We start from the raw sequence: 18745 nt of genomic DNA, 5'->3' as shown, positions 1-18745 counted from the left end.
AGAGCAAGTATTGCATAGTGAAAGTGCTTTAGAACTTACAATTTTTTTAAGTTAAATGCAAAATCCAGTAGAGCTGAGGTTTCTGCTTGTCATGTGTCCATTGTCCTTGACCTCTTTTCCATGATTCAGTGACTACTTGAAAAAATTTTAAGATTTTTGTTGAACCTGCAACTTTTGGCATCAAAGATAGACATAGTGATCCTACATTCTGGACGCAGAGTCCACAAATATTCACTCTGTGGTTAAAGTTTTTTGAAAGTTCAATTACTTTCTTAAACATCCTGGATTGGTACCAAACTTGGATAAAAGCTTGCTTATGATCAAAAGCTTAGTATCTAGAAGGAAATTTTGTAAAAAATTTATTTCCTGTTTTTCAGTATATTACTTATAAATGAACTAAGTTTTTCTTCCAGTTAATATTACATACAGTCTGCATATATAGTTTTTAAAACATAAATTAGATTCATATACAATCCAGGAATTTTACCAAACTTGGAAAGAAGCTTCTTACAATTAAAAGAAAGTATCTATAGAAAAAAAAAATCCCTATTTTAGTTGAGCCTGCAACTAACAGCAAAAGTAGGCACCCTAACTGATTTTTTGTAATGAAAATTTCTTTCTTCTTATATGAGTAATAATTTAAATATATTTTTTTAAATGTGCTTACCTTGCATGGTCTTCATGCCTGTCACAGTTCATCTGACGTCAACCTCATTTCATGGATCAGTGAACAAGGTGAAGTTTTTATGGTGAAGTCCATATATTAGATACTATAAGCAATAGGTCTACTATATTTGGTGTATGGAATGATTGTAAGGTGAACATGTCCAACTGGCATGTATCATCTAATCATGACCTTATTTTTATGGTTCAGTGGTCAAAGTTAAATATTTGTGTTTTTGTGTTTTTTCTTATACATGTACTATATATGCAAAAGGATAACTATATTTGGTGTATGGAAATATTTTATGATGTACATGCTGGTCTCACAGGTTTTATTTGACCTGGACTTCATTTTCATGGTTCATTCCTCTGTTAAGTTTTTGTGTTTTTTTCTTTTTTTCTTATACTATAAGCAATATGTCAACTATGTTTGTTGTATAGAAGGATTGTAATGTGTATGTCTGTCTGCCAGGTTTCATCTGACCTGGCCTTATTTTCATGGTTCTTTGGTCAATGTTAAGTTTTGTTTTTAGATACTATAAGCAAAAGTTCAACTATATTTAATACATAGACTGAGTGTAAGGTGTATAAGTCTGTCCTGCATGTTTCATCTGACCTTAACCTTATTTTCATGGTCTATTGGTCAATGTTTAGTTTTAGAAGGCAAGACATTTCAGCATGTGCATTCTTATTTATAACTGTAGAAGGGCTTGGTTGGTGAGTGCTTTAAGGTCAAGGAACATAAAATGGGCTATGTCACAGAATTTTCAAAAATTTTGCATACAAATTGACGATTATAAGACAAATTTAAGAAGTTTTTTCGCTGATTTTTATGTCCTTTCTATACAAATATTCACCTATAATATACAGTGAAACCTGGCTAAACCGAATCCTGCATAAACCGCAAACCTGTATAAACTTAGCATGTTCTTAAGCACTCTCATATCAATTTGTATGCGTTGTGAACCTGATAAAACCGAATATTGTCCAAAACTGAACACAATCTTAAGTCCCGATGAGGTTCGGTTTAAACAGGTTTCACTGTATATTAATGCAAGAATTCAATTTGTAATATTTCAGATAATAAAAGAGATGAATTCATATTTTTTTTTATTTTCAGTTGTAGTTCAACAAGCCAAGGTTGTAAGCAAAATTTTAACAAAATCTGTGACATAGCCAATTTACTGTTCCTTGACCTAAGTAGTCAAATTACTGTATCACTAGCTTATCAACACTAAGGTTGTAAGTGGCAAATTTGGCAGGTGAGATCAACTCTAATCTTAATTGACTTGGATTGCCAGCTTTCCTACCAATGGTCGATGGTTCTCTCTGGGCTCTGGCTTCCTCCGCCGATAAATATTGACTGCCACGAAATAGTACAAAACTTAGAATGGAGCATTGCGCACCAATCAATCAATCTAAACCTGCATACAATGTACGTTTTAATGTTTGTGGCTCATAAGCTGTATCATGCTTTCATTATTTCTCCTTATTTTACATTTCTAATGAAATATTAGATATTTAGGTTGTGCAAATTATGGAGTGTGACACATTGACAAAAATAATTGGTTTTTTATTTATTTTATTTACAAAAAAAATATGTTCACATATATGCAATATGATTGTCTTTCTATTGTTGCTATTGCTCTTTTATATACATGTATATTCAATTTGCTGTTTTATACTGGATATTTCATAATTTCATTATATATATTCACGCCACTCTACAATTTCAATGAACCTTGAACCATGTTTCAGCCATCTTTTGCCATTGCTGTTGACAAATAGACTAGGAACATTGAACATTTACAGCGCAGGCCAAGTTAAACAAATGATTCACCTGAGTATATCAAAGTTAAACAAATGATTCACCTGAGTATATCAAAGTTAAACAAATGATTCACCTGAGTATATCAAAGTTAAACAAATGATTCACCTGAGTATATCAAAGTTAAACAAATGATTCACCTGAGAATATCAAACTATAACATACATGCTCTAAAGACAGTCTTTTGAAAATATGAATTGTAAATGTATCATGAAATCAGATTTTATTTTATAATTTTTCTACATTTTTCCTGCAATATCTCTTACAGCTGGAGGTATCCACTAAAGATGATCTTTTGAAAATATGAAGCGTAAATGTATCAAACAATCAGCTTTTTAAAATTCTGGTGGATTGTTATTTTCATCCTTTTTTCGGCCATATCGTTTACGTCTGGCGTTTGATGTTTTTGGTTTTGGTGAATTGGGTGGCATAGGAATAAATTGTGTGGGTGGCATAGGAATATGTTGTGTCTTTATATTCGTTCCAGAGAGGACTTTTATAATTTGCCAATTTGAAGAAAGAGTTTCTTTTGGTTGACATTGGTTACCGTTCGTTATGCAATCTGGAATAAGTTTTTTAGCAAATGTTTTCATTGTTGATTTCAATGTACCACCATTTTCTCCAGCATCTTGAAAGTCATTTATTGTACTTCCAGAGCTCGAGCTTTGGGTGTCATCTACGGTATCGCTTAAACAATGAATGACTGCAATATGCTGATCATGCAGTTTCTTGAATACTTCTATCACTTTGCTGTCACTCATATTTTCGATGACAGGAAACAGATCTTTTTCTTGCACCTGATAAAACCCTATCAGTTCGTTATCATCCAGCTTGTGGAAGATGTCTTCAGTGGGATATTTATCATTCACTGCAATATCTATCATAGTATGTTTTTGGTCTTGTTCTAAGTTGCTGACCGATTTTTCTCTTTCTTTCTGCTCTCTGATATTCCTGTTTTGTTTTCTTGTGGTATCATTCGAAGCTGTTGTCACATCAACCTGCTGTTGAGCTGATTTAGACATTTTATTGGAATCTGTTGTCACACCAACCTGCTGTTGTCCTGGTTCAAACATTTTATTGGAATCTGTTGTCACATCAACCTGCTTTTGTGCTGATTTAGACATTTTATTAGAATCTGTTGTCACATCAACCTGCTGTTGTGCTGGTTCAGACATTTTATTAGAATCTGTTGTCTTATCAGTCTGCTCTTGTGCTGATTTAGACATTTTATTAGAATCTGTTGTCACATCAACCTGCTGTTGTGCTGGTTCAGACATTTTATTGGAATCTGTTGTCACATCAACCTGCTGTTGTGCTGATTTAGACATTTTATTAGAATCTGTTGTCTCATCAGTCTGCTGTTGTGCTGGTTCAGACATTTTATTGGAATCTGTTGTCACATCAACCTGCTTTTGTGCTGATTTAGACATTTTATTAGAATCTGTTGTCACATCAACCTGCTGTTGTGCTGGTTCAGACATTTTATTAGAATCTGTTGTCTTATCAGTCTGCTCTTGTGCTGATTTAGACATTTTATTAGAATCTGTTGTCACATCAACCTGCTGTTGTGCTGATTTAGACATTTTATTAGAATCTGTTGTCACATCAACCTGCTGTTGTGCTGGTTCAAACATTTTATTGGAATCTGTTGTCAAATCAACCTGCTTTTGTGCTGTTTCAGACATTTTATTAGAATCTGTTGTCACATCAACCTGCTGTTGTGCTGATTCAGACATTTTATTAGAATCTGTTGTCACATCAACCTGCTGTTGTGCTGGTTCAGACATTTTATTGGAATCTGTTGTCACATCAACCTGCTGTTGTGCTGATTTAGACATTTTATTAGAATCTGTTGTCTCATCAGTCTGCTGTTGTGCTGGTTCAGACATTTTATTGGAATCTGTTGTCACATCAACCTGCTTTTGTGCTGATTTAGACATTTTATTAGAATCTGTTGTCACATCAACCTGCTGTTGTGCTGGTTCAGACATTTTATTAGAATCTGTTGTCTTATCAGTCTGCTCTTGTGCTGATTTAGACATTTTATTAGAATCTGTTGTCACATCAACCTGCTGTTGTGCTGATTTAGACATTTTATTAGAATCTGTTGTCACATCAACCTGCTGTTGTGCTGGTTCAAACATTTTATTAGAATCTGTTGTCACATCAACCTGCTGTTGTGCTGGTTCAGACATTTTATTAGAATCTGTTGTCACATCAACCTGCTGTTGTGCTGGTTCAGACATTTTATTAGAATCTGTTGTCACATCAACCTGCTGTTGTGCTGATTCAGACATTTTATTAGAATCTGTTGTCTTATCAGTCTGCTGTTGTGCTGATTTAGACATTTTATTGGAATCTGTTGTCTCATCAGTCTGCTCTTGTGCTGATTCAGACATTTTATTGGAAGCTTTTGTCTCATCGGCATGCTGTGGGGCTGATAAAGGCATTGATTTCACAACTTCACTTTCATCTTTCTTTTCATTCCTCATCTTTTTTAAAATTAATATCTTTTTTAAATTTTGTGGCCAAGTCTTAATTTGATCTGGTGCTGGGTAGCTGTCTGGTCTTTCCATTTCTGTTTGCTTTTTGACATTTCTTTTTTGTGTTCTTGTAGTACAATATTTTTCAGTAACGATTTTGCTTACTTTTTGGTATATAACAATTTTTAAAAGATGACTTATGCAGCCTGGAAAATCGGTACTTTCTCTCAGAGATGTGGCGATCTTTACCAGATGCCTTCTGCAGCCTAAAAGTTGGAAACTTATTTTCCCATTTTACCCTTTTCAAAGCTAATTCTGAGTTCATATCTAAAGTTCCACCATTTGCTGTTGTCTCAGTAGTTTTCTGTGGAGCTGATATAGACGTTGATTGCGTTGGAATAACTTTACTTTTCGCTTTCTTTTCATTCCTGATCTTATTAAGAATATATGTATCTTTCATATTTTGTGGCAATGTATGAATTTGATCTTGTTCTGGGTATCTGTCTGGGTTTTCTCTGTCTGTTTGCTTTCCTACATTCCTGTTTTGTTTTCTTGTGGTGCAGTATCTTTCATAGACCATTTTGCTTACTTTATCATATTTGCTTTTAGGAATATAGCATTTTTTACCAGATGAAAGATGCAGCCTGGAAAATCGGTACTTTCTATTACTGGCGTAGTACTTTTTACCAGATGTCTTTTGCAGCCTAAAAGTTCTATACTGACTTTTCCATTTTGGTCTTTTAGAACCTAACTCTGGGCTCATATCTAGGATTTCATTGGAATCTGTTGTCTTAGTTGGATGTTTTGGTGCTGGTTTAGACATTGCTTCTATTGAAATAACTTTACTTTTTTCTTTCTTTTCATCCTTTATCTTGTTTACAATTAATGTTTTTTTTATGTTTTGTGGCAAGTTCTGTAATGGTGGAAGCAGTTTTGGAGTACCAGGGCGATAAGCGAAGGGGTGTTCTTGCATGCATGTTTGTACTGTGTCAGGTACCACTGGTGGTAGTTTAAGAGTAGTGTCCGAGGGTTCTTTCGTGTATGTTATCTTCTTGTTAGGTAACAATGGTTGGCGTTTTAGGGTCTCTGAGTATGAATGTTCAACGTATGTAATCTTCTTGTTTGGTCGCAGTAGTGGTAGTTTTACTGGAGTAGAGGGAGACTTTTCTTCGTATTTTATTTTTTTGTTAGTTGACAATTGTGGCAGTTTTACTAGAACAGGAATTTTCGATCTCTTAGTATGCTGTTGGAACTCGTTCCTTTGTGTTTCCTTTCTAGAACAATTTTCAGTTTCTTTGCATTCTATAGATAGTTCAAACATATTACACTCAATTTCAAATTCATGTTTTAGAAAACTAAGTTCTGATTCGGACCTACGACATGTGCAGCAAGAGTCAATACACTCGCCAGTAATGCACTTGTCGGATTCTAGTTCATTTTCATGAATTGTTGTCATTACGTTTGTTCTTCCAGTTCTCCCACTATATAACGTGGTGTCATCAATAATGACAGTGTTGGCTTCGATCATTTGTCTTTTGTACTTGTTTAAGCTACCATTTGGTGAAATCAGAAGTTCCTCGTTGAACAGTTGGTAATGTTCGCGTTTGACGTCAAGAATGAATTGTGGAAAAGGATTTGGAATTCTTGAGCGGTTGCTCCTTTCAATTGTTTTGTAAACATTGTTCAGGGTTTTCTGTTTATCAAGAAAAAACTGTTTCTGTTTCCTTAAGTAACGCAGCCTATCTTTCGTGGAGATTTGTAGATTGTGCATGCATCGCTTCATGACGTCTCTGTCAGCCTCTTTAAAATCGATCCATTGCTCTATTTCTTGTCTGAGCCTATTCTCGGAAAGTTTGCTTGGTTGCATGTTTTGTAGTCTTTTCGAGGTTGTTTGGATTGCTTCCTCTTTTTCTTGAATTAAGCACTTCCAGTTGGCAAGCAATCTAAAATAATGTTTTATTTTTGTTCTTAATACAATTAATAGTGACTCACTGCATAAAATATGATAGTACATTTTTTCACATAAAACAGTTGTATATAGAACTGGGCTCTTATCACAACATCAGCAAGAAGTGGTTACATTTACTAACCCATTAAAAAATAAAGTATGGTCATTCCTAATGTATGATTCTAAAGTGGTGACAATACGAATGCCAAACCATATATATTTTTTAGAGGATAACTTTATATGTTGCTATGTGTAACAACCCAATGACTTCCAACCGAATAACAATGTAGTATACCATTATTATAAATCACAAAAATACTGAACTTAGAGGAAAATCAATTCGGAAAGTCCATAATCACATGGCAAAATCAACACTGTGTATCATCGCCACCGGAAATTGGGTACTAACGAAGCGGAGAGAAATAGAAAAAAAAAAAAAACAAGTTAAGAATTCATTCAATTTAAAGCATTTCCACTCATTGGATGAGGGTGCCGCTTAAGAAATGATTTTCTGATATATAATTCTTTAAATTATTAGGCCGATAAGTACAAAATTAATACAAGATTGTGTGTAATACTCCAAAACTTGCCACTTAGTACTGGAAAATTTCGAGGTCGATCGTCCTCTGTCGCCCCATTCTCAAGATATTGAACTGTTTTTCATTATTTTTTCTGACACGTTTTTAGATTATTATAGTGTGGCATCAAATTTACTGAAATTTGTTGTCAAAAACATGTTTTTTAAAGAATATGGACAAAAACATTGTTTGTTTGTTGTACGGCGAATTGCAGGACGTTGTACGGCGAATTGCAAAATAACAACTTTTGTCTGTACGGCGTCTTGCAATATATTATTATTTTAAGAGGAAATTAATCACTGTTTAAATAATATCAAGTGACGATATTTTGTTGATATCAAAGCTTTACAGGCTTACAAATATACAAAATGTCTTACTTATCAAATATTATTAAATATATGCCGTTAATTCAGTTCAGAAGGCCTCGTTGCGTACCGCTTTTCGATTTTGTACAAAAAGGTTTTTTTCAACCATATTATCTTAAATACACTTATATATCGTTATACTACTAACGACTGTTGTCTTATTTGTTGTTAGGTTGAATTGTGTGAGTTCAATAAAATAAACCGTCTATTCATCTTTTGTTGGTGCTAGCTTTTTTTTTTTTTAGATAAAAACAGTGGAGATGTTGTATGATAGCAAATAAGATAACTATCCATCAGGATAAAATAAAGTGTATGCAAGCAATTATGCTATCGTACGGCATAAAAATATGGAAGGACTCAACAAGAAAACTAACGGCCTAACTTATATACAGTGTAACAAAACAATTTATGAAAACAACAAATAAGATATTAGATGAAGCAACGACAACCATCGAACCACAGGATCGAGAATTCGGACAGACAAAATTAAGAAAATACTTTGTTTTCATCGAAAGTAAGGATATACAAATCGTGAATTGCATTTAGAATTAATTTTCTTGTCAGTTTCGTTTTGAAAATATATAATGTATATACATCTTAAATGCTGTCAAGCAAATGGTATTTCTATCAAATGCATTTTATCTAATGCATAATTAGATGGGGAAAGGGGGTCCGTTAACAAGTTAACAACAACTCGATTTTGGCAAAAACAGTTAACAACAAATTTTGAATGTTGATAAGAGTTAACAGCAACTTTAATTACCATTTTTTTCCTAACGAACCCAAAAGCAATGAAAAGGGGAAGTGCATAATTATCTTCAATGTATTCAAAAGTTTGAAACCCACTGTACAAAGTACAGAAATGCCAAGCTCCATAAGGAATCTTTTATAAAGCTGACTAATTTTCAGAAGACACACGCAAGTACCATATTTTTTTATTGACACATGGACAGACAATTGAACGGATGGAAAAGCAGACGGAGTGATCGACTCCAAGAAAAAGGACTATGTCATGAATAATCGAAAATGCTTCAAATAGCAAAAGGGAGGCTTCTTCTGGTTATGTATATTGTTGAGTAAATGTTTTATGTCAATCAGTCGTAGTAAACTTGGGTTATCGTCATGACGTAGGAAAGTGTATCAAACAGTTAGAATGAGTGGTGGAATACTATAGGGCGTGAACATTATTTTTTTTTATGGCGGGAGCTCTTATAAATTATGGTTACATATCAGTCAGGGTATTCATACGACTCATTGCTTACATGATTTTTGGAAAATGACGCAGTCATTGTTCCATTACTGGCGACCTGAACTTCATTACATTTCTCTGCCTACCGCGCTTGGTTTCGTATTTACTATTTTCTATACAAACTGGAATCTGCTTGTGTTATCATTAATTATGCATGAGAGGTCATTGTGTAGTAATCAGCCAGGAACCAGTTTACAAACTAACTGGTTTCTGCTTGTATTCCACTACACTCGGACAAAGTGTTGTAGTTTGACGGGAACTAGTTTAGAATTTGTAAACTACAAAACGTAATCGGTTATTGTTCATTCCGTTTTGGTGTTTCACACCGACTTTTATGGTTTGAATAAGCTTAAGACCCTTCAAACATTAATGTGATAGGTATATTAAAGACTGTTTTACAAAAGGATGGAACTGTTTTGCTTTCAAAGTCGTACTATAGTGATATCTGTTATGTACGGATTTCCACTCTCACCGGTTAATTTCTTTTTTTACACGTGCTTTTGAAACTTCCTGTTAAACATCGCAAGTTTTAAAATTGTTTTTTGAGTGAATTTAACTTATTTTAACAATCATGAAGCGTTCCAGAATCATTTTCAAGCAGTTTCTTCTTCTCTTTGATGATGGAAAATAGGTTTTTCTCAAGAAAATACCGCAAACGATCGCAGAGGAATTGAAACGTACAAGTCAAGTCTGCACCTGGTTAAATTGGCATCTAGTCAAATCGGCACCTATTTGACGTCAATTCGGCATCCAATAATATTTGTTATAATATTTTCTATTCAATTAATTAATAACTGTTACCAAGTACATAGTGAATATGTTGTTGTGTATTTAGGTAAACAACGAAACCAAAGTGAAATTATGTTGTTGTGTATAAAGGTAAACAACGAAGCCCTTACCCAAGCTGTTGTTTTAACAATTAGACAATTATTAAAAAAAAATGGAAAACTATGAGTCCCTTTCAATAAATCAAACTTTCATGCCAAATAATAAGAAAATTTAAGGTGTTTTTTTTTCAGTAAAGTTTAAACAGCATTAAACAAACAATCCTGTAAAATGCTCAACTGGTTTAAATAATGCATAAAAATATCCAATATCTCATGTATTAGTCCAAATAATTATGACGTCTGGCAAGGCTATTTTATTTTTTTTCTGTGACGTCTTCCTACGAAGTTCGTAGGAAGGCTAACTTCGTAGGAAGGCTTTCTTAGGAAGGCGTCCCAGAAAAAAATTAACATAGCCTTGCGGTCATAGAAAGGTGTCCCAGAATAAAATTAAAAAAGCCTTGCCAGACGTAATAATTATTTTGACTACTCATATATATATCATTAAAAATACACCAAAAATGTCATTTAGTTGAGAAAAATAAATATATACAAAATGTACAATGAACACCCAAAAATGTGAAAGTTAGTATTTAACTCTTTTTGCTTAAATACTGAAAAAAATTCTGGCAACCCCTTACTTATTTTTACTCTTTTTGCTTAAAATACTGTTAAAATATATATTTAACATGGGTGACGAATTGACTATATCAGGTGTCGATTTAACCAGGTGCTGATTTGTCCAGGTGCCAATTTAACCAGGTGCCGGTTTGACTAGAATTCTTTGACAAATGTTTGAAATTACCTGAGTTTCATTAGACCTTTGATAACAGTAACAAAAAGATTATTTACTTAATATTTTGTGGTATCAGGTCTGTTCGCGCCCAATACACTTTCACACCTTGCAGGTTCGCACCTCGCACGTTCGCACCCAAGGTCCGTTCGCACTCTACTCATTCGCGCTCAATTTTAATTCAAATTCAAGTTGAATAATTGGAAAATCATGATTGTTGTTTTAAATTGCTTTGGTGTAAATACTGAATGTATTTATAGCTTGGTATGAGTAAAACATTGAAGATTTTAAAGGAAAAACACAAAAGATAATTGTTTTTAACAGCTTGGTCCCTTTGATCTGAAACAACGAAACAATAAAATATAGGAACCAAAATATAGCAATCCACTATTATAACCAAAACATGATAAAATCTATTCAACACACAGAAAAAAACATAGTCAGAATCTCACTTCATTTTGAAAGAAGTCAATGAAACAAAGTTATAGCAATACACTAACCAAAACATGATTAAGAGTTATTCAACACAAAATAAAACGTTGACAAAATACCACTTTAATTAGAAAGGATTTTTATATTATTTTTAACAATACGCTATCCAAAACATGATTAAGATTTATTCAACACAAATAAAAATGCTGTCTCACTTTATTTTGAGACAATGACAACAATTATACTTATAAGAAAACACTTGCTTACAGAGTTATTAAACACAAAACCAATTAAGAATGGGTGCGAACATTTAGGGTGTGAAAGTGAAAGGGGGCGAACATGAGTGGGCGCGAACGGACCCGGATTCAGACTATGTACCAGTGAGAAATATACAAGCCTTTCTACGGTATTTATTTGTACAATTCAGGTAGTCTTGACCTATTCATTTGTCTTAAAAAAAACAGCCAGTTGTCACCTTCACTTCACACACTCACATATATACGAATATCAATTATATGCTTACGAGACATGTTGCATTGTTAAACTAATTACAGTATGTGAAAATCAAGACTTGCATAAAAACTATCCCAATATTAGAGACAGTGGCGTCATTTTTCTTCAGAGCTTTCAGCTCTTTGATTTTAAAAGGAATTACGAAGGTTTACTGATTTTTATTTTAAATCATCAAAACCAGTGTATAAATCAGAAAGTAACATGTAAGGTGTCACAAATTGAAGCGCTCTTTCATCTCCAAGTCCCAATTAAGAACTCTGAGCTGATATAAAAAAGCCTTGGTCCATCTTTACATTTCTGAAGTCTTAGACTAGCAAATTTGACATCAATTTGAGAACCAAGTCCTCATTTTTCGGCCTCTTCTTCCAAGCCACACTGTTCAGTTATTTTACGAATTGCAAATTGAAAAGGTACTTTATTTTTCTCGATTCCGTCCAGGTACTCTGTGTCAATATAACTTATCAAACATTCCATAATATACATCTGAATTATTTTCATCATAGGACTGACCAGGGTTTTAGCTGGATAACAAGTGGCCTTTTCTTTTAACGTTTTTGATACATAACAAATAGAAGGCAGATATAACTACATTGGTTAGACGTACAAAGAGGGGTATGAGATATCCCTAAACATGTTTAACACTGCCGCATTTGTTGCACCTGCATGACCCAACTTGAGTCTGTAACCTTTGCTACATTTATATATAGTCTTGTATTTATTTCATTTTTTTAAATTTTGGTTCATTTATATGTTTGAAGAAACAAACATTGAACTTCTACCCCCTTTTTGTAGTTAAATGATTGATCACTTAGGAGACAGCTTCGGGTATATCAATACACAGTTACAAGTTTAGTTTCGCATTAAAGATTAACCCCCACCCCCACCTTAGATATTTGAACGTAATACTTTATTTTCTTTGAAAGGACGGTAAATAACTATTCTAAAATTAGCAAGTTGCCATACAGTTGAAAACAAGTTGCCATACAGTAAATTTGTCAACACGAGCAAGTTGCCCAGGGCCGTAACTACATTGAGGCAAATGAGGCAAATGCATCATATTGGAAATTAAAAAAAAACAACAAAATAAACAACTGAAACAAGATTGCCTTCAACCTGAATTGTTTTCACGGAAAGTGTCTTGAAAGAAGCAAGTTCTCTTCACTCTCTGATTTCGCCCCTGCATGTTCTTCGTGATCCATGTTTCTATTTTACTTTTAGTTTTCAGAGTTGATGGTCTATTGTTGGTATTTCTGTGTCCCGGGTTTGTCTTTTGTTCATTTATTGTCCTACTTTATAACTGTAGTCTGCAGAGTGTTGATTTTCATTTGTGCAGTGTTGCATGTCCACCGATGTTCAGACATTGTACGAGAAACTATTTTAAGAATATACGATGTTACTTACTGGACATAGAAAAAAAAATGTCGTTTCTGCATGGATATCAAAGAATACAAAACTGGCTCTTCAAGTTTTGTAGATAAAACTAGATAGCTGGTTTAAATTAAAGTAAAACCACCAATTTCCCGGTATCAAATCATCTTTAAAAAAAATGTCAATGTAATGCCATATGACCTTTTACATTAAAGGATTAAACTTGCATATGAAGTCGTGTTCAGACTCTTAAACAGAAAATAAAAGAATACGGAGTATAAACGTGCACAGGACCTTATCTCACACAAAGTCAATGCATAGAAAAAAATACAAATGATCAATGGCCAAAGTTTTTTTTCCTATTCTTCATCTTGATAATTGATGGAGGGTCTTCAAGAATTAAAGAATCATTAATACCATAAAACAAGGTCAAGATGGTCCTTAGTGTCGACTTAAGCAGTACTAGTACTTAAAGTATAATACTGCACTGTCACTTTATTTAAATCTTGTCATAAAAAAATCACCAAAGTCTGAATTAAGCATAATACAAGACAAGAACAGACAGACATAGTGATTATGAGAATTTCGGTTTTTGATTTATCCTACATATCGGCCTACTTTTAATGTTGTCCCCGTAAAACCTAAAAGTCTTAAATTACAATGAATCTATGTTTTTGCTTTGATACAAGAATATTGTCAAAAGAAATAGCTAAAAATTAATTGCGTTTCAATGTAAGAAAAAGTATTGGAAACGCTCAGAATGCACGATTTTGCGTTATTTTTCTCAGAGCTTCTGGGGGCCTTAAGCGGCCCCAGATCCCTCGCCAAAATTTTTTCGCCTCGCTACGCTCGGCGAAAATATATTTTGCCTCAATATTAAAAGAGGCTAGTTACGGCCCTGTTGCCGTACACTAGACTTTATTTTTCATGGTCTATATTCTTTAAAATACATCTTTTTGACAACAATTTTCAGGAAATATGATGCCACACTATAATAATCTAAAAACGTGTCTGGAAAAATAATGAAAAACAGTTCAATATCTTGAGAATGGAGCGACAGAGGACGATCGACCTCGAAATTTTCCGGTACTAAGTGGCAAGTTTTGGAGTATTACACAAAATCTTGTGTCAATTTTGTACTTATCTGCCTAATAATTTAAAGAATAATATATCAGAAAATCATTTCTTAAGCGGCACCCTCATCAAATGAGTGGAAATGCTTTAAATTGAATGAATTCTCAACTTGTTTACTTTTTTTTCCATTTCTCTCCGCTTCGTTAGTACCCAATTTCCGGTGGCGATGATACACAGCGATCAAATAACAAAACGCATCAAAGATTATCATGCACTTATTATTTTCTTATAAATTATAAGCCATTATTTTATCTATATATACTCGATGACATTGTGTTCGTTGGCCTGATTTTTCGTCTGTTCTGTGCTGGAGGTATGTATCAGTGTCTCTTGTTTAAGTATTTGTAAATTTCATTTAGTTTGAAATTTTATATCCAGTTTGGGAGGGTTTATTATTTTGTCGAAGGTATAAGAGTGTTTTGGGACTCTTGGGTTTTTTTTTTACAGATAATTGAATTTGATATTGTCTCATATTCCATGTTTGATATTGTCTCATATTCCATGTTTGATATTGTCTCATATTCCATATTTGATATTGTCTCATATTCCATGTTTGATATTGTCTCATATTCCATGTTTGATATTGTCTCATATTCCATGTTTGATATTGTCTCATATTTATTGTTTGTACAAAGAAAAACTAGACAAAACTTACTCATTTCCTGTCCTGTCTACATAATCCACTGTATCATACTCTATCTTGAATTTCTGGCTTCTTGGTCCGACTACAAAATACACAAAGCTTTGTATTAGTTAATGATCTACATTAGACAATCCACATATTAATCAGTCTGATCCATTGTCATCGTTCATTTCCGTTTTATTTTGAAATTTGAATAAATGAGTTGGAAATATATGTAAATGAGATGATAAAATATAGCACCAAAACGAATACTAGTAAAAAGAAGAAAGAAAAGACATGGAAGTCAATATACAGGTTAAAATTTATCTGTACAATGTCAAGCTCCGAGTTGAGAAATGTTGTTCACAAAAAATATACCCTATCTTAGAACTGTCATCAACATATATATTATACATCAACGTTACGGATGATCTTTTTATGAGTATGAACAAATGTTAACCTCTTGCAAAGCCGCTCCGTCGATCATTCATTTCCTGATTTCAAAGTCTATTTATCAAAGTCTCGAATAATTATGTACCATTCCCCAGGTAAATTGTTTTGACGAATTGTAATAGCTGTTACCGTTATTGGGGAAGTCAGATTTAAACTACTACACCGAAATCAAAATACAAAAAAAAAGCACTGACATAAAGTTCTTATCAAGCTCTCCCTAATTATTTATGAGGGGGGGGGGGGCAAAACCATTTTATGTTAACCTGTTATGGCCTTTTTCAAGGTGTTGTTAACTGTTATCTGAGATCAATTTAAACTGTTATCTGTTTTCAATCCACTTTGTTAACTGTTATCAGCATTTTTGCATTTTTTGTTAACTGTTTTTGCCAAAATCGAGGTGTTGTTAACATGTTAACGGACCCCCTATTGCCCATCCTCATTTATCCAAACAAACCAAAAAAAGAAGGAATTCAATTAAAACAAATAGTCCCCTGGGTAATCAAACAAACTGGGGAAGGAATAACGCACGATGAAGTGGCTCCTAAAACTTACTTCTTTTTGTCGTCATCTTGTGCACAGCCTGCTTTGTAGGTGCCATATTTTCGACTTTATCACTACAAAAGAGACAAAAAATAACTTTTTGTTTTCATATTTTCTAAGCTAAAAAAAAGTAAGAAATTACATCTTGAATAAGACCGTATAAAAGAAGGATGTTTTGTATAACGGAGGTATTATGTTTTAATTTGGGTCAACAGAGACTGTTTGCTAGACAAATATGGAGATTTGGTACCTCGTTAACCCCCCAGAGCGTTGACCAATAGTTCAAGATTTCTTTACAGGACTATATATATTGCTAATCAGCCATTATATTTATTATTATATTTTGATAACATTACCGTTAAATAATGATGCCAATAAATTGTTTACTTTGGACCACAGTTTTAAATTATCGACAATTTACACCGTATTTTACTTTTTACGTTCAAATCTTTAAAAAACAAGAATGTGTCCTTAGTACACTGATGCACCACTCACACTATCATTTTCTATGTTTAGTGGACCGTGAAATTGGGTAAAAACTCTAATTTGACATTAAAATTAGAAAGATCATATCATAGGGAACATGTATACTAAGTTTCAAGTTGATTGGACTTCAACTTCATCCAAAACTACCTTGACGAAAAACTTTAACCTGAAGTGGGACGGACGGACGGACGGACGAACAGACCGACGGACGCACAGACCAGAAAACACAATGCCCCTCTACTATCGTAGGTGGGGCATACACAATCTCATCATTATACTAAGATCCAGCTGTAGTGATTTCTGGATTTCAAATGTCACTTTGATTTAGATGCGGTCAACATTTTTAAAAAGCGCTGTTTTTAGTTGTTGTTGGGGTTTTTTTGGGGGTTTTTTTTACTGGAGGGGCATCCTCATGTTGCAATAATTTGATTCGTGTTCTAGCAAATTAGATAACTTTAATTCAACTACCCCCCTTTTTTTCTTAGGCTGCATATGGTTCTATTTATATAAATTATAATGGTAATAAAGTAATTTAAACAAAAAATTTCGAACATTAAGTACAGTTTTATATTTCTTTAATATACGTAAATAATTAAAATTATCATAAATTAATGTTAGATATGCTTACCGATCCTTCTTCATTCTTTCTTCCATAATTTTTCGTATTCACTGATTGAAATAATTCAATATATTTTTGCTTCTTATAAAATCACTGCTTACTGCGACAGATGAAACTGTGTAGTGAGGAATAGAAGGTGCCGTCACTTTGACAACGTTTCTTCTATTATGACGTTCCGCTACCTTTACAATACATGCAATGAAATATGTATATTGCAACGCACATATTTGGTTTTACATGTGTCAAGTTAGTATTCGCCAAATTTGTGTAGTGCTACAAATTTTTCTACTGTGGACAATTCACATATTAGTAATATGCAGAAAATACCAAAATCAGGCGCGGATTCAGACATTTAGAAAAGGGGGAATTCATCCCCTGGACCCCCTATTCATCCGCCAATAAAAATGGACATTAGCAAATCATGAGTCGATTATAGCAAAAAGAAAAACGATTAAATAGACAAACAAAAGTAGCAAACATTACAAAGGAGGCTAAAGTAGCAGCCCGAATACCATAAAAGCTAAATTGATGCCGTTGTGTAAACTGTTATTTTCAATGATTCCGAAATATTTTAAAGACACACACTTGTTTTGTTTTGATTTGATTTGATTTCTTTTAAGTCTACAGCGCCATTGATCAGATTGATAAGAATTATATAAGTTTTGAAATAAAAGTACGTAAACTAAATACAAAAACAATACTTTTTTAAAAACAATTAGTTCGTTCGTTCGTTCGTTCGTTTTATGCATAATTTGATCTCTTCATAAACAACATGCGTCTATTATATACTGGTATATCATTTTTGCAAAAATTTTCATTTGGTAGTATATTTACAGTATACGTTCATTGCTAATATAAAATATGCTCTTCTCGTATAATTTATGTTGAAACAATACTTTAGCCCTAACGGGAGGAATGGCGCTCGATTTTCATATGATGAAGTCATAGTCTTTCGGTCAGTTTAATTGAGGTCTAGAGCTGGCATGTCAGTAACTGCTAGTAGTCCTTTGTTGATTCGCATATTTTAACATCGGACTTGGACTTCATTTCAACTGATTTTTACTGTCTGTATTGCTGTGTGTTTCTTTATTCTTCATTTGGTATGTATACAAATGGGTTGAGAAATCACAAAACATGTTTAACGGGCCGCCACATTTTTTCCGCGCCTGTTCCAAGTCAAGGAACTCTACCCTTCGCTAGTCTCGAGTAGTTTTAGATTTTTTTCATTTATGTTTCGGAGTTTAGTGTAGCGTCCTTTCGGTGAATGGTACATGACTGTGGAGATCAGCAGAAGTCCGAACCCGGTTGCTTGATTTGCTCTATGAGTTTAAGACCCTTTGGTGATCTTGGGCTATTTCTGCTCTTTAGTCGGCTTGTTGTCTCTTTGACCCCTTCCCCGCTTCCGTTCTCAATTCCATAAGAAGATGTATGCGAAATAGACAATCCTCCATAAAAGACAAATGATGTTAACAACTACAGGTCAACGAACGGCCTTGAACAATTAGTGCAAAAACCAAGATATTAAAGGCCAAAAAAGACACATGCAAAACAATTCAAACTAGAAAACTAACTAAAGCTAATAAAAGTTCTTTAAATTGTGAATAATAGCGAACTTTGAATACTTTTCTAAGAACTGTTTGAACTCTTATGAAGTACTAAATTCATTATTTTGAATGACATTCACTGGCTGTCCAATCAAAACACTCACGCCATAAGTTTTATTATATTCAAATTTTAATTTTGTGAGTAGCAACCAAACATAATGTTTATGTACAATGAAACAACAAATTTGTATAGTCATTGTTATTTGAGAAACGTACTTATTTAAAATAGTTTTCTATCAAAAC

The 18745-nt window shown here is 33.5% G+C and overlaps 2 protein-coding genes across 2 annotated transcripts; both read right to left on the bottom strand.

The window, feature by feature from the left end:
• Nucleotides 1-2826: 2826 nt before the first annotated feature.
• Nucleotides 2827-5067, bottom strand: LOC139510333 (protein starmaker-like). The gene has a single exon (XM_071296918.1). The coding sequence runs from the start codon at nucleotides 5065-5067 to the stop codon at nucleotides 2827-2829; it is 2241 nt and encodes a 746-aa protein (XP_071153019.1).
• A 52-nt stretch (nucleotides 5068-5119) lies between these two features.
• Nucleotides 5120-17020, bottom strand: LOC139510259 (uncharacterized). The gene is made up of 4 exons (XM_071296785.1): nucleotides 16908-17020; nucleotides 15806-15867; nucleotides 14834-14903; nucleotides 5120-6917 (listed from the first exon to the last, which is right to left on the bottom strand). Exons 1-4 carry the CDS (start codon nucleotides 16931-16933, stop codon nucleotides 5120-5122), a joined length of 1956 nt encoding a protein of 651 aa, XP_071152886.1. The 5' UTR covers nucleotides 16934-17020.
• Nucleotides 17021-18745: the final 1725 nt, after the last annotated feature.

This window comes from Mytilus edulis, chromosome 1, assembly GCF_963676685.1.
Source record: "Mytilus edulis chromosome 1, xbMytEdul2.2, whole genome shotgun sequence".
NCBI classification, from domain to species: domain Eukaryota; kingdom Metazoa; phylum Mollusca; class Bivalvia; order Mytilida; family Mytilidae; genus Mytilus; species Mytilus edulis.
The sequence above is the reverse complement of the archived record's forward strand: the minus strand, read 5'-3'. Positions and strand labels throughout refer to the sequence as shown.

Bases quoted from the DNA above. Each gene is read 5' to 3' on its own strand.
- LOC139510333 (XM_071296918.1), bottom strand. From the start codon at position 5,067: ATGGAAAGACCAGACAGCTACCCAGCACCAGATCAAATTAAGACTTGG.
- LOC139510259 (XM_071296785.1), bottom strand. From the start codon at position 16,933: ATGGAAGAAAGAATGAAGAAGGATCG. The intron at 15,868-16,907 runs GTAAGCATATCT...TCTCTTTTGTAG, and splicing joins GAAAGAATGAAGAAGGATCG to TGATAAAGTCGAAAATATGG. The intron at 14,904-15,805 runs GTAAGTTTTAGG...TGTATTTTGTAG, and splicing joins CAAGATGACGACAAAAAGAA to TCGGACCAAGAAGCCAGAAA.